At 55.6% G+C, this 24,871-nt stretch overlaps 4 protein-coding genes across 8 annotated transcripts in view; 2 read left to right on the forward strand and 2 right to left on the reverse strand.

Annotated features, from left to right (window-relative positions):
• The window catches only part of FBXO2 (F-box protein 2), a 122,113-nt gene that overhangs the window by 4,585 nt on the left and 92,657 nt on the right, over positions 1 to 24,871 (reverse strand). The window contains exon 2 of the mRNA XM_050788859.1: positions 1,394 to 1,507. Within this exon, the coding sequence (XP_050644816.1) occupies positions 1,394 to 1,415 (22 nt within the window). The 5' untranslated portion in view covers positions 1,416 to 1,507. The remainder of the gene's footprint in view (positions 1 to 1,393; positions 1,508 to 24,871) is intronic.
• On the forward strand, positions 1,459 to 10,070 carry FBXO44 (F-box protein 44). 2 transcript variants are annotated; one of them, XM_050788889.1, is made up of 6 exons: positions 1,464 to 1,658; positions 2,877 to 3,171; positions 6,044 to 6,170; positions 6,312 to 6,407; positions 6,515 to 6,650; positions 8,939 to 10,070. In XM_050788889.1, exons 2-6 carry the CDS (start codon positions 2,907 to 2,909, stop codon positions 9,080 to 9,082), a joined length of 768 nt encoding a protein of 255 aa, XP_050644846.1. In that variant the 5' UTR covers positions 1,464 to 1,658; positions 2,877 to 2,906; the 3' UTR covers positions 9,083 to 10,070. The 2 variants fall into 2 exon arrangements, with proteins under 2 accessions (XP_050644840.1, XP_050644846.1); XM_050788883.1 differs by lacking the exon at positions 6,312 to 6,407 and having other exon boundaries at positions 1,459 to 1,658; positions 6,044 to 6,141.
• On the forward strand, positions 11,476 to 22,379 carry FBXO6 (F-box protein 6). Of its 4 annotated transcripts, none has more exons than XM_050788777.1 (6): positions 11,476 to 11,657; positions 15,986 to 16,274; positions 19,612 to 19,738; positions 20,281 to 20,376; positions 21,621 to 21,756; positions 21,963 to 22,379. In XM_050788777.1, exons 2-6 carry the CDS (start codon positions 15,989 to 15,991, stop codon positions 22,197 to 22,199), a joined length of 882 nt encoding a protein of 293 aa, XP_050644734.1. In that variant the 5' UTR covers positions 11,476 to 11,657; positions 15,986 to 15,988; the 3' UTR covers positions 22,200 to 22,379. The 4 variants fall into 4 exon arrangements, with proteins under 4 accessions (XP_050644734.1, XP_050644743.1, XP_050644751.1 ...); XM_050788786.1 differs by lacking the exon at positions 11,476 to 11,657 and adding an exon at positions 11,751 to 11,834; XM_050788794.1 differs by lacking the exon at positions 11,476 to 11,657 and adding an exon at positions 11,973 to 12,144.
• The window catches only part of MAD2L2 (mitotic arrest deficient 2 like 2), a 407,166-nt gene continuing 405,104 nt past the window's right edge, over positions 22,810 to 24,871 (reverse strand). Inside the window, exons 7-10 of the mRNA XM_050788976.1 lie at positions 24,368 to 24,462; positions 23,980 to 24,053; positions 23,410 to 23,502; positions 22,810 to 23,146 (exon numbers count right to left, since the gene is read on the reverse strand). Of these exons, the coding sequence (XP_050644933.1) occupies positions 23,105 to 23,146; positions 23,410 to 23,502; positions 23,980 to 24,053; positions 24,368 to 24,462 (304 nt within the window). The 3' untranslated portion in view covers positions 22,810 to 23,104. The remainder of the gene's footprint in view (positions 23,147 to 23,409; positions 23,503 to 23,979; positions 24,054 to 24,367; positions 24,463 to 24,871) is intronic.

The following is a 24,871-nucleotide window of genomic DNA, read 5'->3' on the forward strand; positions in this document are numbered from 1 at the left end:
AGCACTTCTCCTTCCTTATTAGCATTTTTTTTGGCCACATCTTTATGATGTGGGGATTTACACCTGCCCCTTCGGCAAAGAGGAAACTGAGGCCAAAAGGGGCTTAACAGCTTCTCCCAGACCACATCGCAGAACAGCAGGAAGACAGAGGAAAATGCCAAGCCCTGAAGCCACATCGCCTGCCCAGGCAGATGCCCACAGCTCTCTGGGGAGCTGGGCCCAGTGTCCTCACCTCTCCAGCCCTCCCCTCCGGCCCTGGCCCCATCGGACACCTGATGCTCCCCGAAAGGTGCACCTCACCCAGTCCCCTCTTCTGGCCCCGGGGCCTGGCACTCAAGGCCCCAGATCCAATTACAGCTCCCCCCACCCTCTCTCTTACACACACAACTCCCCACATTGTTGTCGGCAGAAAGTTATCTGGCCCCTGGAAGCTGCCTGCCTGCGAGGCTGATTCACTCACCTGGAGTGGGCCCCAGAGTCCAGGGAATAGCTGAGCCCTGGGAAAAAGCAGGAGCCAGTTCTGGAGCCCTAGAGAGGGTGTGGCCAGAAGGCCGTGGATTGGGAGCAAGGGCTGCAGGAGCTGGGATTTTCAGGGCTGGAGGTGGGGGGAATGGGGGGTGGGGGGGGCCAGAGCTTTCATCAGTCTGTTTGCCACCGCATACCCCAAGCAATGCCCACCCCGAGCTGGACCTGATGAGGAAAGAGTGAGGGCTGTCTGCAGGCAGGTCTTGTTTCCATCCTGACTCAGCAGGCAACCCCTGCAGGCCCCGCAGGGAGTTGGGCGATTGGGGGTGAGGGGTCTTGGGTGCCAGAGAGGATGACTGGGCAGCCTGGGAAGGCTCTGAGCACCAGCCAAAGCTGCCCCCAATGCTCCCTCACCGCTGGCCCGGTCCCCACTGGGCATCTCACCACGCCGGGGAGGGGAGGGGCCGCCCCTCCAGACAAGGGAGCTCAGGAGGAAGGCAGGGATAGGTGAGGCCAGGCCAGGGACCCCAAGGAACCCACGGGGATCCAGGCGGCCCAAGGCCCTGAGCTGGAAGAGCTGATGAAAGAAAAGGCTCGCAGCCTCCGTCCCAGACGCATCCCAGGCGCCCGCCAGACAGACCCTCAGGAAGCTGGGAGGCGGGAATGTGGGGGTCCTCTCGTGCTACTTCCTGGCTAAATGGGACCCAGGAGTCCTCTCTCCCTGCCGGTCGCCTCTCAAGGCCTCCCGCCAGACCAAGATAGCAGAGAGATGTGCTCTTTGGAGACCGCCTCTAGGACTTCGCTGGCGTGAAAGTTTGCCGCGCCAGGTCTCCGGGCCCCCTCGCTCTCTGACTCCGCTCTGTGCAGCGCTCGCCCGCCGACCCCATCTGCCCTCCCCGCCGCAGCGAGCGGTCCAGGCGGCGGCTACCTGGGTCACCGTCTCCGTCCATCGCTGCGGAGGGCGGTCGCGAGAGGAGGAGGAGCCGGAGCGCTGCGGGCTGCGCGAGTCCCGGGGCGGCGAGTACCGGCGCTGTCCGCGTCTGTGTCGGTCCCGGCGGCCGCGCCTCTTAAAGGCCCCCGACCCGACCCGCCCCGCCCCGCCTCTGGCCCCGCGCCGGGCCGCCCCAAGTCCCAGCAATTGGCTCGAGGCCTGGGGCTGCGGGTTCCTCAGCGGACCCAGGAGGCTGGGAAAGGTCAGGAGGTGTTTTCGTTTAATTGGGGAGGGGTCCGATTTGGGGCATCTCCCAGCTCGCTCCTGGGGGACTGCTGGGAGGAGGCGGCGAGGGGAGGCAGGGAGAGGCTGGGTCAGGCCGAGGGTGCGGGGCGGGTGGCCCAAGCGTAGTCGGGGGATAGGAGGCGCCTTCCGCCCCACCCCCAACACCAGGTAATTTTCCTACGACGCGGCGGGGGGCGCGTCCCTGGCCCAGCGCTGCGCGGGGCGGGGCCCTGGGCGCGGGGGCGGGGCGCTGGGCGCGGGGGCGGGGCCTCACTTCCCCGGCAAGCGCAGGTCCAGGCGGTGCAGCTTGGGCGGCCCAGCGGATCGTGCCGCTGCAGCCGAGCGCAGGTGACCGGCAGGAGGGGGCGCGGGGGGCGCCGGGGAGGGGGCGCGGCTGGGCGGGGGCTGCCGGGAAGGCTCCTGGGTTCCCGGTCGCGCCGCAGTTGCCGAGGGAGGCCCGGCACCGACCAGGCCCAGGCCGCCGGGCCTGAACTGGCTGCGCGGCGCGGCCGCGAACGACAGCTGGGGTCGCCATCGATGTGCAGGGGTCGGAGCCCAGACTTTGGGGGACATTTTAAAGCACAGCGTGGGAAGGGGAGGCTGCAGGCGCGCTGGCAGACTTGGGGTGGAGGAGCCCAGCCGCTGGGCTGGGGGTGGGGGTAGGGAGTAGGGAGATAGGAAGGGCCCTTCCCTGTCGCCCACCCTCTTGCCACTCCCAGCTAGGCAGGAGGTCATGTCCTCTGAGATCCTGAGAAGGTGGCTGCAGCCCTTTGGACCTCCGGGGGAGGCAGTAATAATTAGCCTCCTCCTCCCATCATGTTCCGAGGATAGGAGAAAGGATGGTGACGACACTGGAGGCCTGGGGTGCTCTGCCGGGCTGCGCATAGACTGTCTGGCTTACTGAAAAAGGCTGGCCCTGGAATCAAAGAAGATCCCGGCTCCTTCCCCCTCTGCCCTTATTTTTGACCTTGGGCAGTGCCTTCCACGTTTGTTGTGAGAAGCCAGAGAAAAAAAATCAGAGCTCACCTTTTATTAAAGTACCTGATATGCCCTAAGCTCCTTGGACCGCCCCAGTGACCCCTGGAGGTAAGGTACCCATTTACAGAGAGGGAAACTGAGGCTGGGAGAGGCACTATGACTCTCCCGAGATAAATGACAGAGCAGGGATGAGGCCTGCAGCATAGCTTTTCAACAGCCACAGGAGGGTATCCAGAAGCCACTAGCCATGGCTGTGGGGAACATCAACGAGCTGCCCGAGAACATCCTGCTGGAGCTGTTCACGCATGTGCCCGCCCGCCAGCTGCTGCTGAACTGCCGCCTGGTCTGCAGCCTCTGGCGGGACCTCATCGACCTGGTGACCCTCTGGAAGCGCAAGTGCCTGCGAGAGGGCTTCATCACCGAGGACTGGGACCAGCCCGTGGCCGACTGGAAGATCTTCTACTTCCTACGGAGCCTGCACAGGAACCTCCTGCACAACCCATGCGCTGAAGGTGGGGTACAGGCCGGGTCTGGCATGCCGCCAGTACACACAGTTGTGACACCAGGAAAATGTATTGAGCACTTAGTATGAGCCACGTGCTTTGGATGGTTTAACACCTTTTCTCCTCTCACAGTAACCCGAAGAGGTAGCTACTGATAGTACACACATTTTTCAGATGGGCAAACTGAGGCCAAGAGTGGTGTTTCTTATTGTTACTCTACTCTTTTTTTTTTTTTTTTTTTTTTTTTTTTTTGAGACAGAGTTTCACTCTGTCACCCAGGCTGGAATACAGTGGCGCAATCGTGGCTCACTGTAACCTCCACCTCCCAGGTTCAGCCTCCCAAATAGCTGGGATTACAGGCATGCGCCACCATACCTGGCTAATTTTTTTTTTTTTTTGGATGGAATCTCGCTCTGTTGCCCAAGCTGGAGTGCAATGGTGCGATCCTGGCTCACTGCAACCTCCACCTCCCGGGTTCAAGGGATTCTCCTGCCTCAGCCTCCCGAGTAGCTGGGACTACAGGTGGGAATACAGGTGCCCGCCACCATGCCCAGCTAATTTTTTGTATTTTTAATAGAGACACGGTTTCACCATGTCTCTATTAAAATACAGGCTGGTTGTTAAACCAGCCTGTATTTGGCCAGGCTGGTGTTAAACTCCTGGCTTCAAGTGATCCGCCTGCCTTGGCCTCCCAAAGTGCTGGGATTACACGCATGAGCCACCACGCCCGGCCTCTTATTCTACTCTTTTTTTTTTTTTTTTTTTTTTTTTTTTTGAGACAGAGTCTTGCTCTGCCACCCAGGCTGGAGTGCAGTGGCCGGATCTCAGCTCACTGCAATCTCCGCCTCCCGGGTTCACGCCATTCTCCTGCCTCAGCCTCCCGAGTAGCTGGGACTACAGGCGCCCACCACCTCGCCCGGCTAGTTTTTTGTATTTTTTAGTAGAGACGGGGTTTCACCGTGTCAGCCAGGATGGTCTCGATCTCCTGACCTTGTGATCCGCCTGTCTCGGCCTCCCAAAGTGCTGGGATTACAGGCTTGAGCCACCGCGCCCGGCCTCTTATTCTACTCTTAAGATTATTTCCCCAGTGACCTTTCCTAGGAAAGGGAATGTTGGCCAACTGAGACTAATTCTGCTTAAGACACAAGGCAAGGAAGTCAGAGCCATGTTTTGTTGGCCTAGTTTCTAGGCTCCAGGGTTGGGCCTACTGACATGGTCCCAGAGGGCCAAAGGAGTTTTGCTTGTGGAGGAATGGGAGATCCGGTCTTCTTCCCAGGATGTTACAACAACAGGTAAAGCAAGGTTTCTACTGATCCTTGCTTGCTGTGTTGTTGGGTAGACACTGGGATGGCATGGGAACCTCGTTTTCCACAATTTGACCAAATTCTGGAGCAAAATGATAATAAAACAACTCCTCCCAGCTGTCCATGAGCCAAATCTGGCTGAGGCATTAAGAATTGTTTTTATGTTTTTATTTATTTATTTATTTTTGAGACAGAGTTTCACTCTTGTTGCCCAGGCTGGAGTGCAATGGCACAATCTCAGCTCACCGCAACCTCCGCCTCCTGGGTTCAAGTGATTCTCCTGCCTCAGCCTCTCAAGTAGCTGAGATTACAGTCATGCGCCACCACATCCAGCTAATTTTGTATTTTTAGTGGAGATGGGGTTTCTCCATGTTGGTCAGGCTGGTCTCGAACTCCCAACTTCAGGTGATCCACCCGCCTCGGCCTCCCAAAGTGCTGGGATTACAGGTGTGAGCCACTGTGCTTGGCCTGTTTTTACATTTTTAAAGGATTATAAAAAAAAAAAAAAGAGAGAAGAAACAACAACCAAAAAAACCATACAATAGAGATAGTTTGTGGCCCACAAGTCCTAAAATATTTTGGCACTTTGCCAAAAAAGCTTCCCAGCCCCTGTTCTTACTCCAGTTTACAGAGGAGACAACTGAGGCTCAGAGAGGGAAAGCAACTGGCCTGAGGTCACACAGCTGAGTACTGGTAGAGCTGGGACTAGACCCAGGTCTGTCTGGCCCACATCAGAGCGTTCTCCATCACAGAAGGCATCTGGGCCAGGAGCAGTGGCTCATACCTGTAATCCCAGCACTTTGGGAGGCCAAGGTGGGTGGATCATCTGAGGTCAGAAGATCAAGACCAGCCTGGCCAACATGGTGAAACCCTGCCTCTACAAAAAAATACAAAAATTAGCCAGGTATGGTGGCATGCGACTGTAATCCCAGCTATTCAGGAGGCTGAGGCAGGACAATCACTGGAACCCAGGAGGCGGAGGTTACAGTGAGCCGAGATCGCACCATTGCACTCCAGCCTGGGTGATGAGCGAAACTCTGTCTCAAAAAACAAACAACAACAAAAAAAGTTTTTATGTTTTTGAAGGGTTATAGGAAAAGAAACAACAACAAACAAAAAACTATACAATAGAGATAGTATGTGGGCCACAAGTCCTAAAATATTTTGGCACTTTGCCAAAAAAGCTTCTCAGGCCCTGTTCTTACTCCAGTTTACAGAGGAGTCAACCAGGGGTCAGAGAGGGAAAGCAACTGGCCCAAGGTCACACAGCCGAGTGCTGGTAGAGCTGGGACTAGACCCAGGTCTGTCTGGCCCACATCAGAGCATTCTCCATCACAGAAGAGGTCTGGTCATTCACATCACCATGTGTCTCAGGGCCCCCAGGGAAGTCACCTCCCTGTGCCTGCAACACAGGAAGCACCTAATACGCGGCGGCCATTGTGATCTGCAGTGTCCCACAGCACAGGGCTTGAGGGCAGCCGCCAAGATGCGGGCAGAGGAGTTGGGAGGAAGGGGCACTTGGGAGAAGGTGGCCACTGAGGGGCTTCCCTTCAGTGTGAACTCTGCTTTTCCATCAGAGGGGTTCGAGTTCTGGAGCCTGGATGTGAATGGAGGCGATGAGTGGAAGGTGGAGGATCTCTCTCGAGACCAGAGGAAGGAATTCCCCAATGACCAGGTCAAGAAATACTTCGTGACTTCATATTAGTAAGATCCGGGGACTTGGGGTAGGGGAAAGCCCAAATCAATTTACCCTGGGGTCCCTCCCACCCTGGAAAGGGGCAGTCCTAGCCCCTCACTGCCCTAGTGGTGAGCCCCAGCCCCTCCCACCCTTCTGCCTGCCCCCAGCACCTGCCTCAAGTCCCAGGTGGTGGACCTCAAGGCCGAAGGGTATTGGGAGGAGCTGATGGATACCACACGGCCGGACATCGAGGTCAAGGACTGGTGAGTGCCTGGGGCAAGGGTCTGGGGGGGGGCATGCCAATCAGGCGCCCCACCCCTGCCCTGCCCCCAATCTCCGAGGCCCTGATGGGCCCTCCCTCTCCCTGCAGGTTCGCAGCCAGGCCAGATTGCGGGTCCAAGTACCAGCTGTGCGTTCAGCTCCTGTCGTCCGCGCACGCGCCTCTGGGGACCTTCCAGCCAGACCCGGCAACCATCCAGCAGAAGAGCGATGCCAAGTGGAGGGAGGTGCGTGGGCCTGGGAGGCAGGGGCAGAGGCAGATTGTCCAAGGCTGAGGCTGCGGTCAGATGGGGTCTAGGTTCAGATCCAAGCTCTGCACCTTCTCACCTGTGCTTCCAATGCTCTGAGCTTCACTCACTGCTTCTGTAAAATGGGTATATAGTGCTTCCGTCATAGAGCTCTGAAAGAAATCAGTGAAATGATGCTGGCAAGGCCAGGGCCAAAAAATATTCCAAAAGGTTGGCAGGGCTCTTTGGCTCACACCTATAATCCCAGCACTTTGGGAGGCCCAGACAGGCAGATCACCTGAGGTTGGGAGTTCGAGACTAGCCTGACCAACATGGAGAAACCCTGTCTTTACCAAAAATATAAAATTACCCAGGTGTGGTGGCGCATGCCAGCTACTCAGGAGGCTGAGGCAGAAGAATCGCTTGAATCCAGGAAGTGGAGGTTGCAGTGAGCCAAGATCGCACCATTGCACTCCAGCCTGGGCAACAAGAGGAAAACTCCGTCTTAAAAAAAAAAAAAAGAAAAAAGAAAAAAAGAAAAAAAAATTCCAAAAGGTTGACTGTTTGACTGTTACTAATTACTAGTATTGATTATTACTGTTTTCTAGACTGGGGTCAGCAAATATTTGTTTGTTTGTTTGTTTTAATTTACTTACATATTTTTGGGGACAGGGTCTCTGTCACCCAGGCTGGCGGATTCATAGCTCACTGCAGACTCAAATTCTTAGGCTCAAGCCATCCTCCTGCCTCAGCCTCCTGAGCAGCTGGGAGTACAGGTGCGCACCACCACTAATTTAAACAAATTTTTTTTCTTTTTTTTTTGTAGAGATAAGAGTTTTGCTTTGTTGCCCAGGCTGGTCTTGCACTCGTGGCTTCAAGTCATCCTCCTGCCTCAGCCTCCCAAAGTGCTGGAACTACAGGCATGAGCCACTGTGCCCAGCCCTAGCAAATGTTTTCTTAAAATGGCAGACATGAATATTTTAGGCTTTGCAGGTCACACTGTCTCTGTCACAATTACTCAACTCTCTAACTCTGCTGTTGTTGTGTGAAAACAGCTCTAGACAATATGTAAACGAATGGACATGGCTGTGTTCCAGTAAAACTTTATTTATAAAAACAGGCAGTGGGCCTGCAGGTCATCGTTTGCCAACCCCAGCCCTGTCTGATAGAACTTTCTGTAGTGATAGAAATGGTCTGTGTCTACACTATCCATAAAGTAGTCAGTAGCTACATGTGACCACTGAACAGTTAGTAAGATCCAGTTTCTAGTACAGCTGAGTACCTGAATTTTTTTCATCTAATTTTAATTTTTTTTTTTTTTTTTTTGAGATGGAGTCTCACTCTGTCACCCAGGCTGGAGTGCAGTGGCGCCATCTCAGCTCACTACAACCTCCACCTCCCAGGTTCAAGTGATTCTCCTGCCTCAGCCTCCTGAGCAGCTGGGATTACAGGCATGCGCCACCACACCAGCTAATTTTGTATTTTTAGTAGAGACAGGGTTTCTCCGTGTTAGTCAGGCTGGTCTTGAACTCCCAACCTCAGGTGATCCACCCACCCCGGCCTGCCAAAGTACTGGGATTACAGGCGTGAGCCACCGCGCAGGGCAATTTTACTTAATTTTAGCTTAAATAATACATGTGCCCTGTGATGAGCATATTGGACATCCTTTGGCAGCTTGCAGTTTCTTTCCATTCCTTTGGGCTGAATGATAAACCTGTGGAGTGAACCAGCAGGATTTTGCTCCATTTTATAGCTGAGGAAACTGAGGCTCAGAGAAAGGAAATGATCTGTCCCAAATCACAGAGCTCAAACTAGAACTCCACTGATTTCTAGACTGGCACCAAGAACTCAGCCACTTCCTTGTTCCCCTGCCCCCCTCAGGCAGTGCCACACTCAGGGTCAGCTCCCACCCTTTTTTTTTAAGGCTCATTTTCTTTTATTTCTTTTGTTTTTTAGAGACAGGGTCTCACTCTATTGTCCAGGCTGGAGTGCAGTGGCGTGATCACAGCTCACTGCAGTCTTGAACTCCTACCTTAGCCTGTACTCCTGCCTCAGCCTGCCTGAAACTACAGGCACACATCACTGTGCCTGGATAATTTTTTTTTTTTTTTCTTGTAGAGATGGTATCTCACTATCTCTGGTTTGCAACCAAACTAGTCGCAAACTCCTGGATTCAAACAACCCTCCCAGCTCGGCCTCCCAAAGTACTAGGATTCCCGGTGTGAACCACCACACCCAGCCTGAGTCAGCTCCCTTGACCTTTCTCCCCCCTCTACCTGCCCCGCCAGGTCTCCCACACATTCTCCAACTATCCGCCCGGCGTCCGCTACATCTGGTTTCAGCACGGCGGCGTGGACACTCATTACTGGGCCGGCTGGTACGGCCCGAGGGTCACCAACAGCAGCATCACCATCGGGCCCCCGCTGCCCTGACGCCCCCTGAGCCCCCATCTGCTGAACCCTGACTGGTAAACAACTGCTGTCAGAAAACGGCTGGGCTTGGGAAGGGGAGGTGGAGGCCAGGCGTCCCCAGACCTCTGACCCTTGCCCCCAGCTGCCTCTTCTTTGTGGAGCCTCTCGGCGTGGGCAGCCCTCACATGCTGGGGTGGGGGCCAGCTCTCCCCAAAAGGTCTTGACCTGAATGATGGGTGAGGAAGCCTGCATGGGCCCCTTTCAGAGATGGAGCACCTGAGATGTGAGAGGTGCGGCGTGTTCCCCTGGGCCCCTCAGAAAGTCGAGCTTGGAGGCCAGCCTGGGACCATTCTACCTGTGTTCTTGGACCCTCAGAGCAGGGACAGGCAAGACATCTGGCAAGCCTGCAGCTGCCCTGATGGTGCAGGGAGGTGACCATGTAACTCAGACCAGTCTGGAAAGCGGAGGGTGGGCTCGTGGGCCATGCTCTGCCCCTGACTGCTGCTCCCAGTCTCTTACTCTGCCTGCCTGCTCAGAAGAGGTGGCTTTAGCCCAGAGGCTCAGGCCCGGTCTGAGATGGGCAGACCCAGGGTGGAGTGGGGTCCAGGTCAGGTGTGGAGTTTCCTCACTATCAATAGAGCCTAGAAGCTAGATGGGTGCCAGGTGGGGGTCAGGTTCCCAGAGGACTGAGGGAATCCTGCACAGGATGTCCCAGGGTAGGTGGGGAGCAGGGTTGGGACCCGCTCTGACAGCTGGACACGTGAGCCCTGGATGAGTATGGTAGGGTGTTTGAAGGATCCCCTGCCCACCTCCCAAATCCAGGCCAGACCCCCTGTGGCTTGGAGAGCATTCCAAGCCCCCACCCCACCCCTAGAACTGGCATTCCCAAGACCTCTGTCTCCCACCCAGCCACCCTTGGAACGTGCCTCTTGTCCTGCTGGAAGGACAGCAGTGTTCTCCTGACCTCGCCCTACTGCATGCAGTCAAATAAAAGGTGTGCCCAGCCTAACCTGTGCCCTGTGGTTTCTGGAAGGAAAGGCAGACTTTAGGTGGTCCCGCCGGGACCTGCAGATGGTACAATGGTGTGGCTTCTGCCTAAGGTACAGAGGGGTTGGCATTTCAGGAACCAGACCATCACAGAAGCAGGTTCATGGGACAGACCCCTCAGTGAGCTGCAGGTGTCTCACCTGGCAGCCGTCCAGTACTGCTAGCTTCCTCTAGAGGCCCAGCCACAGGCTGGGGTTGGGGTGTGTGGGCATCTCTGAGCAGCCCTTGAGTCCACCTTGTGCCAGATCAGCAGTGCCACCCAGGCTCTGCCTCCTGGTGTTATTCTTTGCCAAGAGCTTTACTGACATTGGATGAAGCCGAAGCATTTAGAATGGTGCCTGGCACACAGCTGGTGCTTGATATGGTTAAGCCTTGTGTCCCCACCCACACCTCATCTTGAACGGTAATCCTGGGTGTTTAGGGAAAGACCTGGTGGGAAGTGACTGGATTATGGGGGCGGTTTTCCCCATGCTGTTCTCATGATAGTGAGTTCTCACGAGATCTGATGGTTTTACAAGTGACAGTTTCCCTGGCTCCCTCCTGCTGCCACGTGCTTCCGCTTCACCTTCCACCATGATTGTAAGTTTCTTGAGGCCTCCCCAGCCATATGAAACTGTAAGTCAATTAAACCTCTTTCCTTTATAAATTCCAGTCTCGAGTATTTCTTTATAGCAGTATGAACATGGACTAATATAGCACTTAATAAATACTCCTTACATTTAGCTATCTCAATCAAGGGTGGGCTAGATAAGGGCTTTGGCCAGGGCAGGATCACCATCCACCAGCCCATGGCAAACTGCAAAAGGACAGCCTTCCATGGAGAAGACGTAGCAATTAATGTGGCCTGGGCCAGTCCCCTTGTGCAGTGCACACCCTGCACAACCAGTGGTGGTTGCCTGAACAAGGTGCTTGCTAATTATTTGTTGACTGATGGAAGAAATTCATGAACTTACTCCTGACAAAAAACCTCAGAGGTTTTTTGTTTTTTTGAGACAAGGACTGGCTCTGTTGCCCAGCCTGCAGTGCAGTGGTGCAGTCTTGGCTCGCTGCAGCCTCCCAGGTTCAAGCGATTCTCCCACCTCAGCCTCCGGAGGAGCTGGGATTACAGACCTGCGCCACCATGCCCTGCTAATTTTTGTATTTTTAGTAGAGACAGGTTTTTTGCCATGTTGGCTAGGCTGGTCTCCAACTCCTGACCTAAAGCAACCTTCCCCACCTGGGCCTCCCAAAGTGCTGGGATCACAGGCGTTAGCCACCTCCCAGCCCCTCAGGTTGTTACCTGCGGAGGTCACGCCCTAGGGAAAGAAGGAGCCTGCTGGGTGTCAGCTCCTCCCTCTAGGGAGTGAACCGAGGGTCAAGGGTGGAGCCCTGGGCCCCTTAAAGAAGGAACTAGTGCGGAGGTCCGGTGAGCTGCCTCGCGTTCAGGGACTTTCGCCTTGCGGAGGAGTGGGGTGCAGGTGTGGGTGCTGAGCCGCCCGCCGCCTGGAGGGGGAGACTGAGCTTCAGGACACGCAGGCCGCAGCGAGGGCCCGGGCCCCGGGGACCTCAGGTTAGTCTTCCCGCGGCGAAGGTGCGGGGCCGGGCCGGGAGGGACGCAGCGGGGTCCGGGGCGGGGGTGGAGACCGAGCGCAGCGCGTGACGCGGCGGCGGGGCCGGGCGGGGCCCAGCGACGACGCCGCCGAGGCCGTAGGCTGGGGCCGACCCGGAGCTCCGCCGCTGCTTCCAGGTTGCGGCCCCGGGGGGACGGGCGGCGGGCGAGTGGGGAGCCGGGGTCTTAGGCGCCTGGGCGTTCACGGAGCCTGCGGGCGCTGGTCCGGGCGTCCAGGGCTGGGGGGCGCGGGCGGCTGGGCCCGGACTGGGGGCCTGGCCCCGGGGCCACCCGGGCGGAGGCTCTGCGGCCGCCTCCACCCCGGCCACATCCCGAGGCCATTGCCGGATTCGGAGACCTGTCAGGGGACCTCCAGGCCCCACGCGCCTGCGAGATCCGGCCTCTGCCTTTCCCCAGCCACGGTTTCTGTTTCCGAGAAACCGGTGAAGTAAGAGTGCCCCGAGAGCTTGCTGGGAGGGTGGGTGCGGTGAAGGCCAGCACGAGATGCCGGGCGGGGCAGTTGGGGAACCCGATCGGTGTGAGGGCTTCCTAGGGCTGGCATGGACTTCCCCACAACAAAATGCCCCGTGTGGGGGCGGGGAAGGGGCGCAAGAAAATGCGGACTGGACCAGAGACCAGACTTCAGTCACCACGGTAGGAAGCTATTGGTGCCTAAACGCCTCTAGCTTGGAGCCCAGTGACTTTTATTTGGTCTAGAGTCTAGACAGTGACTTTAGAAGTTGCCAGCGTTTATTTATTTATTTTAGGCAGTCTTGCTCTGTCACCCAGGCCGGAGTGCAGTGGCATGGTCACAGCTCACTGCAGCCTCCACTTCCTGGGCTCAAGCGATCCTCCTGCCTCAGCCTCCTGAGTAGCAGGGACTACAGGCACGGGCCACCAGGTCTAGCTAATTTCTTTTCTTCTTTTTTTTTTTTTTTTTTTTTTGAGACAGAGTCTCACTCTGTTGCCCAGGCTGGAGTACAGTGGTGCGATCTCAGCTCACTGCAACCTCCACTTCCTGGGTTCAAGCAATTCTCCTGCCTCACCCTCCTGAGTAGCTGGGACTACAGGCACCCGACACCACACTCAACTAATTTTTATATTTTTATAGAGACGGAGTGTCACCATATTGGCCAGGCTGGTCTTGAACTCCCGACCTTGTGATCCGCCCACCTCAGCCTACCAAAGTGCCGGAATTACAGGCATGAGTCCCCACCCCCAACCTAATCTCTTTTTTTCCTAGAGGCAGAGTCTCACTATGTTGCCCAGACTACAGGCATTTTTAATTGACAGGTTTTACATTTTTTTTCGAATGCTACATTTGCTTCTCATAACTTAGAAGACTTGGCCATGTTGAGTTTTTTTTTTTTTTTTCCCCTATCAAAGCCTTTTTCTTTTTGACAGTTTTGCTGTTGCCCAGGCTGGAGTGCCATGGAGGAATCATGGCTCACTCTGCCCCAGCAGGCTCCTTCTTTCCCTAGAGTGTGACCTCAGCAGGCCTCATGGATTCTAAGTTAGAAAACCTCTGAGGGGCCGGGTTTGGTGGCTCATGCCTGTGAGCTACTGCAGCCTTGACCTCCTGCGCTCAGGAGATCTTAACACCATAGCCTCCCGAGTAGCTAGGACCACAGGCACTGGCCACTATGCCCGGCGAATTTTTTCACTATTTGTAGAGACAGGGTCTCCCTGTGTTGCCAAGGTTGCAAAGCCTTTTTTCTCTTTTTTTTTTTTTTTTTTTGGAGGTGTGTCTTGCACTGTCACCCAGGCTGGAGTGCAATGGCGCAATCTCGGCTCACTACAACCTCTGCCTCCTGGGTTCACGATTCTCCTGCCTCAGCCTCCCAAGTAGCTGGGATTACAGGTACACATGACCAAACTCGGCTAATTTTTTGTATTTTTAGTAGAGACAAGGTTTCACTATGTTGGCCAGGCTGGTCTCGAACTTCTGCCCTCCTGATCCACCCACCTTGGCCTCCCAAAGTGCTGGGATTACAGGCTTGAGCCACCGCTCCCAGCTTGCAAAGCATTTTTCACGAGGCACAAGTACCTCACCTGTTTTCTCTGCCATGTAAAGTGTTCCTCCCCGGGCAGGAGCCAGCATACACCCACCCTCCGGTTTTCTGGGATGGGAGCTTTCAGAAGACTATGAACTGCTGCTATGGCTAAGCCTCTATGGAAAATCAGAAGAGGCCACAGCAAAAGGCTGGGTGCAGTGGTTTACGCCTGTAATCCCAGCACTTTGAGAGGCCGAGGCGGGTGGATCACCTGAGGTCAGGAGTTCAAAACCAGCCTGGCCAACATGGTGAAACCCCATCTCTACTAAAAATAAAAAATTAGCGGGGTGTGGTGGCGGACACCTGTAATCACAGTTACTTGGGAAGCTGAGGCTGGAGAATTGCTCGAACCCAGGAGGTGGAGATTGCAGTGAGCTGAGATCCCACCACTGCACTCCAGCCTGGGCAACAAGAGCGAAACTCTGTCTCAGGGCTGGGGGAGGGAAAAAAAAAAAAAGAGGCCAGGAAGGTTCTGTTTCCCTGCTTGTGGGTGGAGAACATTCTCTCCTCATGTGTAAGCAGATGAGGCCCACCTGAGTGACAAGGCAGAGCCCTGGTTGCTGGCCAACCCCCACCTACCTGGGGCAAGTACCTGGGATCCCCTTAGGGGACTAATCAGGTGCCCCCAGGTAACAGATTCAGGCCAGGGCTGTGGCACTGCTTGAAGTTTTCCAGAACCTGTGTGCAGTGCAGAGGTACAGGGAGGACAGTGTTGAGGGCAGGTTTGTGCTGGCAGCAATGCTGACCAAAGATCTGTGCTTCACTTGGTTCTCCTGGCCCTTCCAGGGTCGGGACAGTTACCCCCTCCTTTCCACAGCTTCCCAACTAGTCACTGCAGACCAGGATTCAAACCCAGGCAGTCTTCTCAGGCACCCTCCATCTGATTTTTGTTTTCCGACCATCTCCAAGTAGATTCTGGCCTGACACCCAAGGCAGCCCAGCCGGGTGCTGTGGGGGCTTCCCATGGGGTTGTTTTATCACGTCTGACTTCCAGGCCAGAGTGAGCTTCTGGAGAGAGGCAGGTGATTTCTCAGCGCTAGCCATCCACTGAATGAACATTCATGAGTCTGGGATGTAAAACTGATTTTATATTCTGGCCGGGCGCGGTGGCTCACACCTGTAAATCTAGCACTTTGGGAGGCTGAGGTGGGTGGATCACGGGGTCAGGAGATGGAGACCATCCTGGCTAACACAGTGAAACCCCGTCTCTAGTAAAAATACAAAAAAATTAGCTGGGCGTGGTGGCGGGCACCTATAGTCCCAGCTACTCGGGAGGCTGAGGCAGGAGAATCTCTTGAACCCGGGAGGCAGAGGTTGCAGTGAGCCGAGATCACGCCACTGCACTCCAGCCTGGGCAACAGAGCAAGACTGTCTCAAAAAAAAAAAAAAAAAAAAAAGATTTTATATTCTTTTTTTTTTTTTTTTTTGAGACGGAGTCTTGCTCTGTGCCCCAGGCTGGAGTGCAGTGGTGCTATCTCGGCTCACTGCAAGCTCCGCCCCCCGGGTTCACGCCATTCTCCTGCCTTAGCCTCCCGAGTAGCTGGGACTACAGGCGCCCGCCACCACGCCCGGCTAATTTTCTTGTATTTTTAGTAGAGACGGGGTTTCACCGTGTTAGCCAGGATGGTCTCGATCTCCTGACCTCATGATCCGCCCACCTCGGCCTCCCAAAGTGCTGGGATTACAGGCTTCAGCCACCGCGCCTGGCCGATTTTATATTCTAACAGTGAATCCAGAGCATTAAAATAACAATCACCAAAATCCTCACAGAACTTTGCAGATAAGTGTGGCCTCCACAGAATCTTACAGTCCACCCAAACCACTGGCTTTAAAATTAAGCAATTTTTTCTTAAATTGGGGAGGGGCCTTTTAAAATATGTGTCTCTAAAGACTTTCCTACTTGTATTGTACTCTTCTGAATGTGGGTCCCATGACTGCTCTTTCCACTGAGGGGCTACTGTTTACTGGAAGGACCCTCAGCCTCCGAAATGCTCTTTTGTGGTTTTTTTGTTTTTGTTTTTGAGCCAGGTTCTTGCTCAGTTGCCCGGGCAGGGGTGCAGTGGCGCAATCATAGCTCACTGTAGCCTTGAACTCCCAGGCTCAGCCTCTGCCTCAGCCTCCCAACTAGCTGGGACTCCACGCGTGTGCCACCACACCTGGCTAATGCAGGGTTGGAGAGGAGTCCCTGGCCTAGACCTCCCTGGTCAGGCTCATAACCGCTGTCCCCCCCCACAGGCCATGGATGCTCCCCACCCCAAGGCAGCCCTGGACAGCATTAACGAGCTGCCCGAGAACATCCTGCTGGAGCTGTTCACGCACGTGCCCGCCCGCCAGCTGCTGCTGAACTGCCGCCTGGTCTGCAGCCTCTGGCGGGATCTCATCGACCTCATGACCCTCTGGAAGCGCAAGTGCCTGCGAGAGGGCTTCATCACCGAGGACTGGGACCAGCCCGTGGCCGACTGGAAGATCTTCTACTTCCTACGGAGCCTGCACAGGAACCTCCTGCGCAACCCGTGCGCTGAAGGTGGCATGGGGGCAGGGTGGAGGCCGCCACCGGGCTCGTTCCTTCCCATCCTTGGGCCTTGGCACTTGTGATTCCCACGCTACCTGGAATGTTCTCTAATCCTAAACACCCACCTCACTCCCTTGGTTCCTTCTCATTCTTCAGGTCTCAGTTCAGAGACCTGCCCTGTGCTCCCAATCTAAAAACAGCACTCTCCACCTCCAGCATAGCACCTCCATTTCATGCCCTGTAACATTTTTGACCAGGCGCGGGGGCTCACGCCTGTAATCCCAGCACTTTGGGAGGCTGAGATGGGCGGATCACCTGAGGTAAGGAGTTGGAGACCAGCCTGGTCAAAATGGCGAAGCCCTGTCTCTACTAAAAACACACGAAGTTGGGCATGCTGACCCACACCTAGAATCCCAGCTGCTCGGGAGGCTGAGGCAGGAGAATCGCTTGAACCTGGGAGGCAGAGGTTGCAGTGAGCTGAGATGGCTCCACTGCACTCCAGCCTGGGCGACAAGAGTGAAACTTAGTCTCCAAAAGAAAGTTTTTTTTCAGAATTTCCTTATTTTTTTCTGCCACAAACTTCAAGTTCCAGTGGCCAAATGGACATTGTTTGCTACACTATAGCATCCACAGTGACACCCACACATAGCAGGTGCCCAAGAAATGCTCGTTGAAAGAACAAGCACACTGCAGACCCGCCTGTCCCCCAGAGTACAGCCCAAGCTGCCTCATGTTGACCAAGGGCCTCCTCTGTGTCAGGTATTCATGGGAGATCTTTACAAATGTACTTACCCATCCTCCTGTTAGCCCCATTATACAGACAAACAAAATGAGGATCCAGAGGGGCCTGTGATCACAGCTGAAGGTCCCCACTTAGCCTGTTACATTCTCTTGTATTTCCCAGGCATTTTTTTCCCTTTTCCCTTCCTTCGTTTGGTACCTGCTATGTACCAGGCACCACGCTTCCCATATATATTTTTTTTAATTAGAGACAGGGTCTCACCGTGTTGCCCAGACTGGTCTCGAACTCCTGGGCTCAAATGATCTGCCTGCCTCAGCCTCCCAAAGTGCTGGAATTATAGGCATGAGCCACCATCCACCCCGGACACACCATACTTCCTGTTGGGACTCCAGCAGCAACTGATTTTGAGACCTGGTTTGTGTACTTAGAACCTCCTTGCTATCTCTGTACTCTCTTCATCCTCATCAGGATCCTGGGAGATTGGCCGGGTGCAGTGGCTCATACCTGTAATCTCAGCACTTTGGGAGGCTGAGATGGGCGATTACTTGAGGTCAGGTGTTCAAGACCAGCCTGGACAACATGGTGAAACTCCATCTCTACAAAAATACAAAAAAATTAGCCAGGCATGGTGGCAGGCACCTGTAATCTCAGCTCCTCAGGAGGCTGAAGCAGGAGAATCGCTTGAACCCAGGAGGTGGAGGTTGAAGTGAGCCAAGATTGTGCCACTGCACTCCAGCCTGGGAAACAGAGTGAGACCCTGTCTCTGAAAAAATAATTTAAAAATAAAACAAATAGGCCAGGCATGGTGGCTCATGCCTGTAATCCCAGCACTTTGGGAGGCCAAGGCAGGCAGATCACTTGAGGTCAGGAGTTCGAGACCAGCCTGGCCAACATGGTAAAACCCTGTCTCTACAAAAAATACACAGATTAGCTGGGCATGGTGGTGGGCACCTGTAATCCCAACTACTTGGGAGGCTGAGGCAGGAGCACCGCTTGAACCTGGGAAGCGGAGGTTGCAGTGAGCTGAGATCGCGCCACTGTACTCCAGCAGCCTGAGTGACAGAGAGAGTCTCTCTCTCTCTCTCTCTCTCTCTCTCACACACACATACACACACACAGGAACCTGGGAGATGCCAAGACAATTAGGGTGGACTCCATTGTATAGATGGGGAGCTTTGGGCCCGAGATGAGTGACTTCCCCAAAGATGCACAAATTGCCCAGCTTCCAGGGTTTGGTCCTGACAGATAAAGGCCTCAAACTCCCCCCACCCCAAATCCCAGAGCCCCCATAGACAGCGCCTGACACTCAGTCCCTCTGCCTGCCCCAGATTTCATTCAGAAGCTGCCCAGCTAAGCTGCCCACTCGGCTTAACACGGCCTAACGGAGCTGGCCTTGCAGCCTGGCCTGCCCAGGGCTGGCAGTGTTCAGTCAAGCCTTGCTGAGATACCCCCAGGTCTGTACTCAGCGTCAGCCCAGCTCCTAGATTTCTGTATTACTCCTCTGGTTCTCTACTGGGGACCCCAGAGCACCTGAGAATAGCGGGCTTCTGGAGGGGGAGCAAGCCATTGGAAAAGTGCCCCAGTGATTGCCTGGGCAGCACCGGTAGAGAAGCGCCCTTGTTTTCTAAGGTCCTCTAAGTTCAGTGTGAAGAGGGTGATCGCCCCCCTGAACCCACCAGGCCCACCTAATGGAAGTCCACCCATGAATGTTACCACACCGCCCAGCCCAAAGGGTACTGGTTCCTCCACTTAGCACTCTTGCCCTGGGCCATCTGGGCCCTATGGGAATCTTGGTTCCCATGACCACCAACAAACCCACAAACCCATCCTCTAGGGCCTCCAATCTGGGTTATGTCATTAACCAAGGGCCTCTCCCTCCTGGACATCTGGGGTGCCATCTGGGTCAAGTAAGCAGTCTGTGTTGGGATGAACACTTGTTAGCCTTTTTTAAAAAATTATTTTACTTATTTAAAAAAAAAAAAAAAAGGGTGTCGCTATGTTCCCTAGGCTGGTCTTGAACTCCTGGATTCAAGCGATCCACCTGCCTCAGCCTCCCAAAGTGCTGGGATTACAGGCCAAGCCACCGTGCCTGGCCTCACATTAGTCTTTGAGGACAGTACTCTCACAGGCCCCTCGTAATTTCATTTTTTGAGAACTGATACTTGGGTATTTCCCAGAGTTCCACCGCAGCATGGAAGTGAGGAAGGGGTTGGTTTAGAATTTCTGGTAACACGCATTTTCTCCAGCTGTGTGTTAGGAGTGAGGCCAGTTTGGGACTGTGTGGGTGGGACAGAGTCAGGTCAGAGCTGATATGGTGAGGACAGGTGGGAATGTGTTGGAGGGGTGCTTTGTAGGGGTGCTCCAGGGTGCAGTTGGGGTATACTTGGGCTGATGGGGTACCTTGGCTACACAGTGCCCTTGAGAAGGAACAAGCTTGTTAACCCTTTGGTGTCCACAGCCCCAGAAACCTGAGCATGAGCAAGTCCTGCCTCCCAAGAAGATCACTAACGCCATACCACCCTCCCTCCCGCCCTCCCGGGACCAGGTGGGGAGGGCTGTATTTTGGATTTACACAGGGGGTCTCACCTCAGCTTCTGTTCTTCCTAGAGGATATGTTTGCATGGCAAATCGATTTCAATGGTGGGGACCGCTGGAAGGTGGAGAGCCTCCCTGGAGCCCACGGGACAGATTTTCCTGACCCCAAAGTCAAGAAGTATTTTGTCACATCCTACGAGTAAGGCAAACTGAACCTACCAGGCTTGCATGGAGGGGACAGAGGGTTAGGACACCTTTGCCAAGTCTCAGGCAAAGTCTCCTAAGGGAAGGCCTCTCTGTGAAGCTCAAGGGAGGTGGCCCCAAAACTTGCCCAGAGTCACTGCTTCCTGGAGTCACTCAGTGCTGTGTTCATGGACAGTGGGGGTGGGGATCACTGAAGCAGGCCAGGAGTCCATTGGGTGGTTAAGATAAGCCAGGGCTATCTACAGGCATCCATCCCTAAGCTAGGAACTTGAGTTTACAAGAGTGCCCTGCCTGGTGCCCTGGAACACTGGGCCTTTGGACTGGAATCAGATGCCACCCAGGCACAAGTGGGTCAGACTCCCTCCTACACTGGAGGAGAAACCAGTCAGCCCCAGCCAGTGCCTGTCCTGCAGCGGCCAAAGGATACCCTAAGTCCCCAAACCACCTCCCTGGGCTTACAGGGGCTGCCAAGGCTTGGGTGAGGGGGGGCCATGCATAGCACACCCAGGTACACAAGCCCCCAACTCTGCTCCCCAGAATGTGCCTCAAGTCCCAGCTGGTGGACCTTGTAGCTGAGGGCTACTGGGAGGAACTACTGGACACATTCCGGCCGGACATTGTGGTTAAGGACTGGTGAGTAGGGTCCATGGCCTGTGTCCCCCACTCTACATGCTCGTCTTACTGCTGTGCCGGGTGAGACAAGCCATAGCAAGTGCCCACTGTGCCCAGCAGTGTCGTAGAGCCAGGTAGCCCTGGCCTCTGCCCCCGCTCTGTGCCCAGACCCTGCGGCACCTCCTGGCCTCCCCACCACCCTGTGACGGAGTCAGCAGGACACAGCAGCGCCAGTGTGCAGATGAGGAGGCTGAGGCCCCCAGGTGGGTTGTCATGGACAGGCACTTTTTTTTTTTGAGAGTCTCGCTCTTTTACCCAGGCTGGAGTGCAGTGGCGCGATCTTGGCTCACTGCAACCTCCACCTCCCACATTCAAGCGATTCTCCTGCCTCAGCGTCCCGAGTAGCTGGGATTACAGTTGCCCACCACCACGCCCGGCTATTTTTTTAATCATTTTAATACAGATGGAGTTTCACCATGCTGGTCAGGCTAGTTTCAAACTCCTGACCTCAAGTGATCCATCCACCTTGGCCTCCCAAAGTGCTGAGATTACAGGCGTGAGCCACTGTGCCCAGTCAACACTGACAGGCACTTGGGCAACAGAGGACTCTCAGGCCTCTCTGGACTGGGTGGAAACCCCCAGGTCCCCTGACCTACCTGCCTCCCCGGCTCCTTTTCCTATTCATCCCATGACTCTTTTTTGAGCTCCTACTCTGTGCACAGAAGTGTGCCAGGCTCTGGCTTGGCCGGTGGCAGAGGCAGGACCCCAGTTCTAGGCAGGGCCCAGGGCCGCCACTCTGAGGATAAATGGGCGAGGCTGGAGGAGTATGCAGAGCTGCAGAGGGGAGAGGTGGCTGGGCTGGGCTGAGCAGAAGGTGAGCTCTGTGCCAGCCCCATTACACAGGCCACCCCCTTGACTCTCCCACTGAATCCACAGCCTGGTCCATTTTAAGTACAGGTTACGTGGCTTGGACAGACCAGGCCTCTCTGGAGGGGTCTTTTGCTTTTTGAGGTCACATCTTTAGTAGGATGCCCGAAAGGGTCCCTTTTCTCAGATGGGGTAACTGAGGCCAGCATGGACCAACTGCTTACCCCCAGGCCACAGTGGGGCATAGGGAGCACTGAAGCCAGCTGGGCCTAGCAGGCAGAGCAGTGTTGGCTGATGGGAAACAAAGCTCCAAGCTCCAATGTGTAGGTCCCCCCTGCCCCCAGTGCTGGGGCCAGCCCTCAGTGGCTTGGACACAGGGCTCTCAACCCCTCCACCAGGTTTGCTGCCAGAGCCGACTGTGGCTGCACCTACCAACTCAAGGTGCAGCTGACCTCAGCTGACTACTTCGTGTTGGCCTCCTTCGAGCCCCCACCTGTGACCATCCAACAGTGGAACAATGCTGCATGGACAGAGGTGAGGCCTCACCCACTTGCTCTCTCTACCCACTCCTCCCAGGGCCAGGATGGCAAGAAGCAAGGGGCAGCCTCAGGGCCCAAGGTGCCCCTGCTCTCTGGCCTGGAGCTGTTGCCTTCCCGCCTGGGCAGCTCTCTTAGAGGACCTGGCTCCTGCCTTCCCCTCCCCAGTCCTGGTGGTCACTTCCTGTCCCCTCCTCCCGGCAGGTCTCCTACACCTTCTCAGACTACCCCCGAGGTGTCCGCTACATCCTCTTTCAGCACGGGGGCAGTGACACCCAGTACTGGGCAGGCTGGTATGGGCCCCGAGTCACCAACAGCAGCATCGTCGTCAGCCACAAGAGGACCAGGAACCAGGCCTCCTCCGAGGCTCAGCCTGGGAAGAAGCATGGACAGGAGGAGGCTGCCCAATCGCCCTACCAAGCTGTTCTCCAGATTTTCTGACAGCTGTCCATACTGTATCCGGGTCAGCCAGAGGTTCCTCCATGCAGGAGCTGAGCATGGGGTGGGCAGTGAAGTCCCTGTACCAGCGACTCCTGCCCCGGTTCAACCCTACCAGCTTGTGGAAACTTACTGTCACATAGCTCTGACGTTTTGTTTTAATAAATGTTTTCAGGCTGGGCACGGTGGCTCACGCCTGTAATCCCAGCACTTTGGGAGGCCAAGGCGGGCAGATCACGAGGTCAGGAGATCGAGACCATCCTGGCCAACATGGTGAAATCCCGTCTCTACTAAAAATACAAAAAATTAGCCGGGCGTGGTGGCGGGTGCCTGTAGTCCCAGCTACTCGGGAGGCTGAGGCTGAGCTTGCAGTGAGCCAAGATCACGCCACTGCACTCCAGCCTGGGAGACAGAGCGAGACTCCGTCTCAAATAATAATAAATAAATAAATATAAAAAACAAAAAATACATGTTTTCAGTAAAATCAACCTGGGGTTGATTTTAGGAGTGGGGAGAGGGGGTCCCTGGCATTTTGGTGGAGAAGCAGCACTCCCCCACCAGGTTTTCCCCTGGCCATACCTGTCCCTCCCACTCTGGTTAATGATGGCATCAGTTCAGCCCAGCCCTTGGGGCCCCTTTATTGAAAGAACTCACAGCACAGTATTTGAGACAGACAGTGTTTGCCGGCGGAACCCCAGGAGGCTGAGAAGTCGAGGTTGCGGCATCCTTCACTGCCTCCTGGGGGAGGCATCCTCCAAGCAGACCTGAGCGGCCCCGGGCTGGGGCGGGCGATCCACACACACAGGCGATAAGAGCACTTGGAATCAGGGCAGCCATGCAGCACTGCCCTAGGCGGGGATCCCCCAAAGTCTGACAGTTCGGGCATCAGTGAGGTGGCAGATGCCCCCTCAGCTGCCTTTGTGAGCACGCTCTTCCACGTAAAGCTGCATCTGACGAACACAAACAAACAGCCACAGTCAGCAAGACAGCCAGGGCATCCCTGCTGGAGGACACAGAAGCACCTGGTGGGCAGATCTCCACCAAGGGTGGGGCCTCGTGGCCATAGCCGAGGTGGAGAAGAGTAGAGACGGGAGGAGCCTTCCACCAGGCATTCCCTCGTTCTCTCCCCCAAGCCCTCTAGTAAGGCCTCAGTGCCAGGCCTCACTTCCTAAGCAGCCCCTAAATAAGCTTCCCACGTCCCCACGAAGCTCACCTTTAAAATGTCCGACGTCATGGTTTTTAGTGGTATCAGACGGGGGTCATGCATGTGGACATCCTGCTCATCTGCCAGGATCCAGGGGAAATCCTAGGGAGGGGACAAAGGTCAGGGGGGTGACGGAGCTGGGCCCTTGCCTGCCCTTACTTTGCTGTCCCTCCCACTCCAGACCAGGGGCCTACAACCTGAGCCTCAGAATCACTAGGAAGCTGTTGGTGATGCAGACCCCAGGCCCCCCCATCCCCCACAGAGGCCAAGTCCATAGAACCCAAGGGACAAGCCCCAGGCACCAATGCTGAACCTGATGGGCCAGGACCCCTCCCTGGAGAGCCCCCACTTCAGAAGAGCCAGGATGAGCTGGGGGCCTCAGCAGGTGGCTCCACCTGAGCTCCTCACTGCCCCAAGTGCCCAGATGGAGCAGTGGCCAGGCCTGAGGACCTGCTGGGTACCAGGCACTGCTGCACCAATATAATGGATGGCTGGCCACAGGCAACGCCCCTGCCTGCCTGAAACTGCCACATCACGTTTCTAGAGCCTGCACCCAGACCCAGACCCGTCTCATCTCACCTTGATGACCTGGATCTTCTCCATATTGCGAGTGGCGGCTTCTCTTGTGTGCACTAGGACTGTGAAGGTACAGCCTGGAGAAGCAAGAGGTTGGTGGAGGCTCCCCCGCCGCCCTGGTGCCTGCCACTGGGCCCAGCCTCTTCCCACTTCCCTTGCTGGCTCGGCAGCACCCCCAGAGCAGATGGCAAAGCAAGTGCTAAGAAAAGCCCCAGTCAATAGGGAGATGGAAGCCAGGTGGAATCAATCAGGGAAGCTTCCCAGAGGAGGTGGACTCTCAGGGTTAGGAAGAGATGAGTCTCAGAGCAGCCAAACATGGACCTGGGAACACAGACCAACCCGAGACAACCGTGGAAACGCCAAGGGAAGAGAGGGTGGGGAGTGGACACACCTGGGGGGTTGTGGTCCAGGACGGCATCGCACACACTGATCTTCAGGATGAAGGCTCGGAGCAGCTGCTCCACGTGAGACAACAGGGAGTCTGAGCTGAGAGGAGAGGAGGTCTTCCCATCACACTGGCGCCCTCCCCTCCACCCCAGGCATCAAGCCTGGATGCAGACCTGGGGTACAGAACCCCCTCCAGTGCCTCTGAGAGGGCTGCATGCCTAGGACCCAGCTCCCTATCCGGTCCACACAATTCAAACCAGCAAGGGAGTTTACAAGAAATGCCCAGCCCCACCCCAGACAAAGTCAGAATTTGGCGGGGGGCAGGGGAGATAGAGGCGATCTGAGGAGGCCTCCCTAGGTGGTTTTAATGTGCAGCCAGGCCCAAGAACCAGGACGCCAAGCCAGGAGGGGAAAGGGCTTGCCTAAGGCCACACAGCCTGTGGGGACAGGTTGGGCATAGATTCCAGTGCCCTGACCTCACCATCAGAAGCATGCAGTTGACCAACTA

This window comes from Macaca thibetana, chromosome 1 (assembly GCF_024542745.1).
Source record: "Macaca thibetana thibetana isolate TM-01 chromosome 1, ASM2454274v1, whole genome shotgun sequence".
NCBI classification, from domain to species: Eukaryota; Metazoa; Chordata; class Mammalia; order Primates; family Cercopithecidae; genus Macaca; species Macaca thibetana.